The sequence below is a fragment of the Sesamum indicum genome, linkage group LG8, assembly GCF_000512975.1.
Source record: "Sesamum indicum cultivar Zhongzhi No. 13 linkage group LG8, S_indicum_v1.0, whole genome shotgun sequence".
NCBI classification, from domain to species: Eukaryota; Viridiplantae; Streptophyta; class Magnoliopsida; order Lamiales; family Pedaliaceae; genus Sesamum; species Sesamum indicum.
Genome location: NC_026152.1, coordinates 13,737,039 through 13,749,259, shown reverse-complemented (window position 1 = coordinate 13,749,259; position 12,221 = coordinate 13,737,039). Strand labels below are relative to the sequence as shown.

Below are 12,221 nucleotides of genomic sequence, written 5' to 3'. Positions count from 1 at the left end.
GCTTCATAAGTATTGAATTGACAATTTTAATCCTGTAAGTTTCAATTTAGCAGTAATTTTAGTCCTTTCGACAAAAAATTGCCAGATTTTTGCCGGACAAATTTGGCCTTAGGGTTCCGGCTGCCAACCGGGCTTGAATTAAATACATAGTATCCTCATCGGATGCTGACACAAGGGGAGGGAAAAAAAAAAAAGAAAAAGAAAAAGATCCCTCTTTCACCTTTCTCTCTGTCTCTACCCATTTGAGGGGAAGTGAATAGAAATGAAAATTGTTTGAGGAGGAGTGAAATGAAAATGAAAATGATGGGTTGGCAAAGACGAAGCTTTGATTAGAAGGCCGGCGCTGGGGTCATTTGCTGGAGAGGGAGATGACAGTTTTCATCCCTCAATTTCTCTGTCTAAAATCTGATAATTTTTTGTCGAAAGGATTAAACTAAATTAAAATTTATAAGATTAAAATTGCCAGTCCAATAATTATAAGACTAATTTTTCCACACCTTATACATACAAAACTAATTTTACAATTTTGAGAAATGCAAACTACCCCTATCGTTTCTAATCAGAAAAGGAGATGGAAAAGATGAAATGACTAATATCTGCCTGCAGTAAAACAATAAACAAAAATAGAAAACACAAGGAAAAAAATTGTGTTTGTGACAGAAATGCGTTTCTAGTTTGTAGCAATAACAGAGGGTAGAGGTCGTTTCCACCCATTTGAAAATAGAGAAAGACCTCCTCTCCCTTGATAACTTCATCTCAGACCTCCCATTTTCACCCATGAAAATCACTTGAATTTTGTTCGAGATGAAGAAGTTAGGTGATGAAATTGAGAGAGTATAGAGAAGCTGAGATGAGTATGACAGTGAAAAATGGTATTAATTGCATTTTTAGTCCTGTGCGTAACTATAGACATTTGGCATTTTACTCTTGCAATTTGTCAGGGTTGTAAAAAGGTCATTTAATTTTTCTCATTTTGCGATTTTAGGACAAAATTGGCCAGAACTATGATGTCACTTTCCGCCCAACAATGAAAATTTATGCCAATTGTGTTCTTAATTACGAAGTTAAAAAAAGAAGATTATTTCACAATCCTAATAAGTTACAGAACTAAAATGCTAAAGATATATAATTATAGGACTAAAAATACAATAAAATTGTAAAAGATGATGGGACTATATATATATGGCGGATAGAAGAAGCGGGAAGAAGAATGTAATTGACTGATTAGGCACAATTACAATTTTAGTCGTATATGTTGGGGTTTGGGGGGAGGGGGTGCTATCGTTTTGTAAGTAAGTATTGACAATTATAGTTCTAAAACTTACGATTTTGTACCAATTTTAGTCTTTCCAGCATAAATCAATCGAGAATATGCCGTAGCAATTTTGTATTTTCGAACAACTAGGGTTTTTGACCAATTGAACGCCAATTTTGGACGTGGCATCTTCCATGCATGGCATTAGGTCTAGACTGTTTGGAAGGAAATTTTGAACATGTACATATAAGCACTCATTTTTTGTTTATCTTATTGTGTGACAAAGAATGCATGGGGGTGGGGGGTTTATTTCCCTCCAAAACATTAATCCTAATGCCATGAAAGTTGCCACGTTCTGAATTGGCGTCCAATTAGGAAAAAAAATCCCAGTTTACATCTTTAATTGAATTTGCAATCAATCTCTTTCAGAAAGAACAGCCTTGGGAGGGAATACAGACTACTTGTTGCAAGTACTTATATATTTATGACATTTAACAATAGTTTTGTTGGGCTAGATAAATATATATATGTATATATGTCCGTACAGAAACTAGTAGAATCTTACAATACACAGATTTGAATTCCCTCTTTAGTTAATGGTAATAAGGCTAGATTAACAGCACGGAATTCCTTCACTTTCCTCTTATTCATAAAGATAACTAGGCAACTATACTACAGATTTTTGCTCTATTTTCTTTTTCTTTTTTCTTCCCTTCACTTTAGATAGTTTCAGCTTCTTGTTACATCTTCCTCAGATGCAGCATACAGATTATCGACTATCGACATTGCAGCAGATAAAATTAGGACTCCGTGCAGCAAATAAGACAATGGCCAAATCCCTCTATTTTTATCCATGTAACATCCATGGCGGTATAACTGAATTAGATGACTGATTTTGGCGTTGAGTAGCTTCAACCTCTCCGTTGTTCTCTCCTGGGCCAAGGTATATTTCACTGCATTATGCAAATGAAGTTCAGCAAGAAACGATAAAGAATCGGGATCGAAGGGCTAATTCAATTATATTACTTTCTTGTATAAATTGCACTGTGAGGGTCACTTTCTTACAGTAACATATATGACTCGTACCATGTTGTAGTATAAGTTAGATCGGTGTCTAATTCTGTAACTTTTATCCTATGTAAACTCAAGTACGCTGCTGCAATAACGTTGTTTTCTGCTAATAAGTTACTAAAAATGTGTAAACTTATATATTTTTGTGTAGAGCTTTATATTTCATGAAGAATCCAACATGCATGAACATATATTTCATTGGTCGTCCCAAAAATATGTTAGCACTTAATAAAAGTTAGCATTAAGTTGTAAATGGAATATGAAGATCTGATCTATATGCCAAATAATAATAACAATATGCAACTTGCATATGATTTATCTGATATTAGCAGTTGTTTCGAAATATTCATATTTGATGTTGCACAGCAGAAGATAATTCTTATGTTGCGACAATTGTATGGATCATAGTTTAGAACAAAAGGAAAAGGAAAACGAACATATTGATGAAGAATGATAAAATTATGCAGACTTTCTGTTAATGATTTAGAGTTAAAAACTTAGAATTCTGCTATTAACTTAAATAAATCCAGTGAGCATTGTGTTTAATTTGCTTCTGAAAATTATTTCCGAAAGAATTTAAGGTAAAAACCACCTTCCATACTGAAAATTTTCCTAGGTTGTACGTACCTTACATTCACGGAGCTCAAAGGCTGTGCTACATCGAAACAAGAAGTGTTCAAGTCCTGGTTCTGCTGTGGTAGACCGAAATGGGAAGAGTTGAGATCATGGTTTTGTTGTTCCCATGTAGTGGTTCGAGCTGATTCTTTTTCCCTCTCTTTGATCTGTATAATCAATGCCAAACTTGATCTGATTAACGCGTAAAAAGCAACTTGCCATTTGTCGTTACTCACGTCGGATCGATGATTGCAGACAAATAAAAGCAACAACATAAATAGCATCAGATACATAAGTCTAAGTTAGAGGTGTTACCTTTTTTGCAAGCAAGTTGTTCTGCTCCTGCAATGCCTTGTCCTGATCATATCATGACATTGGGTGGTAAATTTGTCGCAGTAATGGATTTCACATGATAACTTCTATATGCTTGTTGGAGATTGATCAAGTTTTTAGCCTACGGCCATCGATCAGTAAATAATATTGTCGTTCAATATTATGCTCCGCAAAAGTTATTTGAAGGACCACATAATCAGTTACTCAAATTTCATTTTCTTCTCATGACTCGCTACAAAAAATGACTCAATAACTACGAAAAAATTTCATGCTAAAAATTAGCGACGAACTAATTAATTAGCAAGTAGTACTTTCGTTGCTAATCCATATTATTTAATATATATTTTAAACAATACTTTAGTAAATAATGTAACAAATAAATTTATTGTATTAAATAACGTAGATTAGCAACAAAAAATCTTATTTGCTAATTAGCTCCACGTTAATTTTTTCTATTGCTTTTGAGTCATTTTCTTATAGCGAGCAACCAAAAATACGAGAAGTAATATAGGGCCACCGAAGTTCAGGGGCGATTGAAATCAAAGTATTCTCGTGCCAACGTCAATTCCATCTTCCTCTTTTTGCCTTATGGGAGTGTCTGGATAATTGTTTCCTTCTACTCTAAAAGCACAAGTTATTAAAGGCAGGATTATCAAATATTAGGTTTAATTGCCTTTTTAGCTATGTAATTATATTCCGTTGGCATTGTAACCTGTTAGAATTAGAAAATAGTTGTTCACATTTTTTAATTTATGATTTTAGAACAAAATCGGCAGGAGGAATGACATTATAATTTTGGCCAATTTTGTCCTAAAATCACAAAATTAAAAAAAGTGAAGAATCATTTTACAAGCTGACAAATTATAGAACTAAAGTGGCAAATGACTATAATCACAGAACTAAAAATGCAATTAAGACTAAATATTAAGGTTGTGTTAGGCTTTAATTTCAAAGAACATGGTTGCTTTTATTTTTCTAGAATTTTTTTTAATGACTGAGTTAAAGACCTATTTCTACATTCTCAAAAAAATGATATATTTGCAAGCAAGTGTAAAATATTTGATCTCTAATAACATAAAAAAGTGAAGAATTCATACCTTTTTCTGAAGCTCGGAAATTGATTCGTTCATGATTTGGTTCTGCATGCATGTAATGTAAGAAGCTAATGTCAGCGACTAATTATACACTTATGCTTACCTAATTATTTTCAGATGCATGTAATGTAAGGAAATTGTAATTTTACATTTTCAAAAGGGTTTACGTATAATTATCCGTCTCTCCATATATATATATATTTGCTAGACATTTATACTTATTTTTCAAAATAATTCTTTGTTAACTATATTTGTAAATTTTCTTTAGTAGTTATTCTTCAATAATCTTCGTATATAGAAATTAAAGTTGTATTTATTGTCTTTATGAAATTGTTTACAGAAAAAGATTGAGATTTTCAAAATTTATGTAGTAGTTTGAACAGAGTTATGTGCATGCATGCCAAGAGGTTATATAGCTAGTTTTGGAGTTTTTGAAGATAATATTAAGATCATTTACTTGAGTTAATTAGATCCATTATCATAATTCTTTAATATGATTAATCTTAATTTCATTATAAATAATTAAACTTTATAATTTCTATAGATCTGGGTCATCACAATCACCTAGTTTTGCACTGAGCGATAATGACTTTGCCCTGTGGTGCTCGCTCTCATCGCCCCTCTTTATTGGGGGCGCAAAGGGCACCGGGGGGATCGGGGTAGGGGATTAATTTTAAAAAAAAATTATATTATATAATAATTTTAGTTTATAATTATGTACATACTTACATATAATTTTTGTTGCCAAGTCAATGCTTAGGTGGCAGAGTACTTTTAAAAATATGCAGAGTCAGCAAACTTTTCAATTTAAAAAATCCTAAATTTGTCCACCTCAACAAATTCTAACCACTTTTTAAAATTCGATGGCCGAAATTCTGTAATTGCAAAAAAAAAAAAAAAAGGGTATTAATTGCCACTTCTATATCTATAGTTCTTATTTTGCCACTACGCCTTATATACGGGACAATAAATACAATTAAACCTAAAATCTAATATAAGATTAATGATCAACAATAACATACTATTCATTTTAATCTTATAAGAAACCCAAATTTGAAACTCGTTTTATTGTTAACAACTTACATTTTCATTTTGCTATTTTTCGTCCAAAAGTAGAATATTGAAAAAAATTGCTTTCGTGGACCGACAACAAAAGAAATAATCAAGAGTGAAACAAAATTAGTACCCTATTTCGAAATCATTTTGTATAGATTAATTAAACAATTAATGTTGAATTCAAATCGTAAAATTGAGTTGATGGTATATTTGATTTATATTATTGCTTTTGAAAAGATTATTATAACTATAAACCTTAAAGTTTTACATTTATAAACACGATATTAATATTACTTTGGAACTTCATTTTTTCATGTATGACCAATTTAAAACTATATAAAATATGTAAAACTATTAGAAGCTCGCTGTATTTTTAATTTTCTGTATTATTTAAAAATTGAATTTTTATTCTTAATATTACAGTCCAATAGTTTTTGAATAATTAATTGCCAATTTATATCTTTATTATCTTTTTAATCTTTACCGAATAGTCCATTCTTTAAAAGACATGACAAATTAATTTATTAGATTTAATCATTAGAAAGACAATGATCTAATGATTAAAAAATAATGTGAGAATTATTAAATGTTTTAATAAATTTAGTCCATTCTTTTCATAGCAAATAATGTACAACACCTGCACAATATCCTTTGAGAAACAGATTTTGTACATTAACATAACAAACAATTACTTTCCTAAAAAAAAAAAACAAAAAAAGATTGAAATCGTAAAAATTAAAAGACACATACCCCAAATGACCTAAGTGACGAGATTAAAAATAAATTTAGACCTAAATAAAAGATGAAACTTTAACGTATACCAATTGACATAATGTTCAGGAATTATTTTTGGAAAATTAATAATTAAATGGATAGGGTCTATGCCAAGCCTCCCATTTAGGCACAAATGGCTCCAATAAATTATATATATATATGTGTACCAAGTGACATAACTAAGAATGCATTCTTGCCCTACAATATATATATATATATATATATATATATAGCATAAGAATTAAACTAATTAATACCTTGCGAGTCCGAATATGTTTGAGGGAAACATCAAGTTGATGTTCCAAGTTGTGCAGCTCCTTCATGCTTAAGTTATCCAGCTCTTCTCCCATATAATGCCTGAAATATATATATATATATATATCAAGAAAACAAAGACTAGGATTTATTGACTTTGTTCGCGTAAGAGAAAAATGCAATATTTTTGTTTTGTAACTTAGATTATTTAATATTTTCATCATTTAACTTTCTAAAAGGTTTGAGGACGAAAACGCCAAATAATGTAAATTATAGGACCAAAAATACATTTAAGTCGGAAAAAAAAAGACAAGTGAAAACCTGGATCTGACCTTTGATTTTTCTGCAAAACCTCTATTCTAGCCTTAAGCTTTGCATGTTCCAAAGTCCAGCTTACCTGTGTCAAAATATATAGTTAATTATAACGAAGAATTATATATATTGGTAAACAAGGGATTATAATATGAAATTTCAAATTTGGTGTACTGGTGATTCAAGTTCTGGCTCTTTCAGCTGCCTTTCAGCATATGAATATCTTTCATATCGTTCCAGGATCCTTTCCATGCTGCAAATAAACAACGGACGTCCAACTATATGGTTACTACTCATAAAATTATCAATATATTTAATATATATTCATCAACTAATTGGATCATATATTTTAACTAAATCAGCACTATAAATAAATTGGATCATCACAAATTAAATTGAAATAATATGTCGTCAATCGTCAAAGGAAAATTAATTATTTCTAACAACGTTCTCGATTTCACATTTATATATAAACAAGTTAACCAAATGTATTCACCATCAAATCATGTTCACATGCACCGGAAGAATTTTAATATTTAACAAGTAGCCGTATTAAATAATTATTGATCACGACTACGCAATGGTTGTTGGCCGTAATTTTTGCGAAGGTGGCTAAAACATTTGCCATGGCTAGAAGCCATGACAAATATTCTGACCAAGACTCTTAGTCGTGGCAAATAATTTTTCTATAGTAGAAAAACTATTTTTTTGTATCAATTTTATTTAACCGTAATTAATAGCAGTCATTTACTATAATTTTTAGTCAATTAAGCCATTACTATTGTAGCTAATAGTAACTTTTTTCTAGTGACTTTTATCTTCAAATTTTGTTTAACAGGATATATTCTCTACATTTTAGATAATATTTTCTCAAAACAAAAATAAATCCAAGCACATATAGAATATTTTCTTTTATGCACTTTATCCGTAATATTTTTTTTCTAAAGCTTCACTAATATTGAGGTAAAATTAGGACATTTAATTATGTTGCCATATATAATATAATATCTATACTATATTATAAAAGAAAATTATTTTAATTCATTAATTTTTGGATAGTCATATTTATCCTTTAATTTGTTTTTTTCTCTCTCTATCCGCTCGATGTATCTCTTGTTTTACAGATTTCTTTCTTTCTTCTCTCTTCACACCACATTTGTTTCTTTTGATTATTTTTTTTTCCTATTTGCCTTACATCACGTTTTTTTTATATGCTGGCGAGACATTTGTACGGCGGCAACTAGCTATTCTGAATTAAAAGCTTTAACATTAGTCAAGAGGACATTATAATGCTCTCCTGAAAGCCTTAACTTTTGCTCCAAAGGAGTTTACAACGACACTTTTGTAGGAAAGTGAAAAAGGTTCACAATGCAACTAATTAAACCACGAGGAATTTGCTATACTATGATATATATGAAAAATAGATTAAAAGATTAAATAGTTTCGATTTTATAGTGTAATACATCAGACATCACATGCAAACATAGGAATATTATGAAAAAATTTAGCCCAATCAAATGACGAATTAATGATGCATATAAAGTGTTTGGTAATTGTTTTAGAAATAAAACTCTAAAACTAAGATGTTAAAGGCTTACGAACGGTTTAACAGTAGGAAAAGAAATTGTTAACCTATGTATAAGATCTTAATTAACAAATTTCTTAAACTTTGAGGATGTTTGGTCGAGCTTATAAGCTCCTTGAAGATGTTTGAAAGCTGATAAGTTCTTGAAAAACCGTTTGGCACATTTCGTTTGAAGAGCTTATAAGATATTAAAATAAAATATTTGGATTTTATAACCTATTTAATCCAACTATTTTTAAATTATTTTATAAGCTTTGTAATCTTAACATCCAAACGACCAAAAAACACACTCATAATTTTTTTATTATTTCATTTTTACACTTTACATAATTGATGTTTTTTTTCCTAAAGCAAAATTATCTATTTATATGATTTTAAATTATAATAGTTTGATGAAATTTGCAATCATTATTACAGTATGAAAAAATTATTATGTCGAGCACTCTAATATCATATAAACTCTACCTCTTATTTATCCCAACATTTTGAGAGCTTATTTTTAGAATAAGATCCGATATTTTTAAGCTCTTAAAATATCATATAAGATGAAAAAGCTTATAAGATGTTTCAAATAAACTTATACAAATACCCTCTTAATTAATCACAATTTGGTCATTACTAACATCTCTATAATCTTATTTTATCCGAAAAAATTCATGAAATTATTTTAAAAATAAAATTTAACATCTTATTGTAGCTCCATAATCTTATTTTTAAAACAAATAACATCATAAAGACTCTAAAAATATCTTATAAGATTTCCAAACTCATAAGATCTTTTACATAAGTTTAGCCAAACATCCTCTAAGTGTATAAGATGGAATGCCTCTCTGTTCGATCGGAGGTGATTTTAAAATATAATTAAGGAGAAAATTTTTAGAAAAATTATTCACCAAGAATAATTATTTTAAAAATAAAAAAAAATAGTTGAAATGAGAAAATAAAGTTAATAAAATGTAACAAAATAATAAATTAATTTGATAAAATAATACTTAATCAGCATCACTGATATAGATATATACCACATATATAATTAAAGCTGGTAGACTTTGTACCTTCAATTAAAAAAAGGAAGCAAAGGTACATATTAATTACAAGTGTACGGAAATACTTAAAATCCTTAAATTTTAATTCTATCATATTTTCATGTAAAATAAGATATAAAAAAAGTTTAAAATATGTACAATTATTATATCTTAGGCTGTGTATAAATCAACCTGAAAACCCTACGTATATAATTTCATGATAAATAGTAGAAGCTAGCTAGGATGTAATTATCCTTTCTTGATGCAACATTTCATGCACGTAACTAAATAATTTTTCAAAATTGAATAGTTTATGTAACATATATTATGTTAATTCCAAAATTATTAAATAAAGCAAATTAAAATAAAAAAAGGGGGGATTTGCATGAAAGTGAAAATTTATTGAAAGTAGTGGTAAACAATCAGAAACTGCAAAAAGCCAGCTTGAAAGTGATGTCAAATTCTATGTATATGTACTGTATCTATCTCGTAGTGTGTAAGAATTAAGATTAGTTTCTGTACTGTCTCAAATAACAAGAGAGAGATACAGACAGTAATTTTGAAGAACGTAGAAGAATGAAGGGCCGTCTTTAGGGATCTAAACAAGAATATATACATACAACCCAAAAAACCCTGAAAAATTACAACACAGAGATGATAAAGATAATATTCCACAGAAATATACATACACAAAATACGTGTGTACGTACACTGATGAAATGGTTTTTGAGGAAGAGAATTGAAGTAAAATCTAATTTTCTGATCAGCCAATTAGATGCAGAAGATGATAAAATATTAACCTAGCAAGCAAGATATTTGAAATAATGAAATATAAAAACTTAAATCAAGAAATGAAAAAAAAACATATATATATACATATATTGCATGTAGCTAAGAGGGGAGAGAAAAAGAAATATTTTCTGATAATTAAACTAACCATATTGCAAGAATTAAAGAAAAGAAAAAAACCATATTGTAAGAACAGTAGGAAGAAAAAGAAGTATTATTACTGTAAAATCCAACTTGCAGAAATTCCCGAAAAAACAGAAAAAAGTAATGATGATGATGATGAAGAACAAGTATGTAAGAAAGAATACCAAGAATCAGTAGCATATTCAAAGAGCTTTCCTTTGGTAGAGAAGACAATCAAGCCCACATCGGCATCGCAGAGCACTGAGATCTCATGAGCTTTCTTGAGAAGCCCTGATCGCCTCTTCGAAAATGTCACCTGCCGATTGATCTTGTTCTCGATTCTCTTCAGCTGAACTCTTCCTCTCCCCATTTAATTTCTTCTAATTGATTTCCTTTTTTTTTTGTCCCAACAAACAAACCCTTAATCTCTTACATATATACATATATCTTCAAGAAAGCTATATATATATCATCAAATGATGAGTTTCAATTATATACCTGTCTCGTTTTTACTGTTTCTATATACATGCGCTGTCTGTCTTCCCACCACTCAGATATTTTCTTTCCACACACACATATATGTATATATGGGGTAAAGCTTTGTATTATGTCTCCTTTGACTGTCTTTCTCTGAATGTGTATATATATGTACACAGACACACACAGTTGTGCGTGTTTTTGTGTTTGTGTGTGTGTGGGTGGGTGGGTCGGAATGTACGTAGGTTGATAAGTAGTTTCAGATTTGGGGATGAGTGGTATTGGGAAAACCAGGGCGGTTTCGTCAAAATGGTTGTCGAGTTGTGATTGGTTGGAGAGGGAAGTTGTCAGTAGAGTGGTTGGTCTGTAGGATTTAAGCCACAAATTTATGGGAACTGTTTGGGTTGTCATATGTTGTACGGCCGGAATCTTGTTCTTTGCATGCACTCCTCCTCCTTCCTTGCCTTATCTTTCTTTCCTTTTGTCTCTTGTTACTGTTGCCAAATTCTAACCCAAAGTGGGTTTAGTGAAACTTGACTCAATTACGTGTACACTGCAATACATTTATTATATAATGAGTATATCATCCTAATAAATTTCATTTAGATAATAATTTTCATTATTGTTAAGCTTTCTTTATTGGTCTGCCTCCCGCCTCTCGTCGAATATTTTTTTAATTAATATTTATATCTATACTTTATGTTAAATAGTGAATTAATTTCATAAATATTTGTGTTTATTTAGAATACATGGTGAACCGAGATGGACTAACCCAACCCAAAACCGAATTAAATCAATAAAAAAATGAGTTGGTTCGACTCATATCCGCTTAGGACTGAGCTGGTCTGGGCTGATACCAGGAATCAGTACCTAGCACCAGTCCAGTCTAATGGCTTAGAACCACTTGGTTTATATATAAAATTTTGTGTAATTTAACTTATTATTTATTTATGTATTTATTTCAAAAGACAATTATAAATTTAAGTAATTGTTTATAAGAAAATTTAAATATCATAAAACAAATTTAATAAGCACATTCGGGTTTGATGCTGGCCTGGTCTGGGCCTAGACGGGGTCTCAATCGAGTCGGCCCATGAGCTGGGCCTGGTTTTATAAATGGACCCAATAGGGCCCCACTTAGAGATCCAGGATCGCCCCAAAATCGGCCATAAATAGTAGTGGGCCAGTCGTGGGTCAGGCTTTTTCCGACTGGTTCTTGCCGGTCCTAAATCAAGCTTTTTTGGGTTGGTTCGTGTCGGTTCTAAATTGACTCAACCCACTGTGCACCCTGAGTTTCTATTACAAAAAATTAGAGGTACACTTTACTTAGTTATAAGTTAAAACAAGAAATTTGTATTAGAGAATGAAGTTATCGTTTAGTAGTTCTAATTCATTTAAACTGTGTAGGTATAATTTTGGAATGAACAATGTTTTCAACTAAAATAGATTAGGAAATT

At 30.4% G+C, this 12,221-nt stretch overlaps 1 protein-coding gene across 2 annotated transcripts; it reads right to left on the bottom strand.

The window, feature by feature from the left end:
• Positions 1,717 to 11,044, bottom strand: LOC105168510 (truncated transcription factor CAULIFLOWER A). Of its 2 annotated transcripts, XM_011088616.2 has the most exons (9): positions 10,786 to 11,044; positions 10,473 to 10,679; positions 6,940 to 7,018; positions 6,786 to 6,850; positions 6,456 to 6,555; positions 4,372 to 4,413; positions 3,257 to 3,298; positions 2,954 to 3,108; positions 1,717 to 2,208 (listed from the first exon to the last, which is right to left on the bottom strand). In XM_011088616.2, exons 2-9 carry the CDS (start codon positions 10,655 to 10,657, stop codon positions 2,103 to 2,105), a joined length of 774 nt encoding a protein of 257 aa, XP_011086918.1. In that variant the 5' UTR covers positions 10,658 to 10,679; positions 10,786 to 11,044; the 3' UTR covers positions 1,717 to 2,102. The 2 variants fall into 2 exon arrangements, with proteins under 2 accessions (XP_011086918.1, XP_011086917.1); XM_011088615.2 differs by having other exon boundaries at positions 10,473 to 11,044.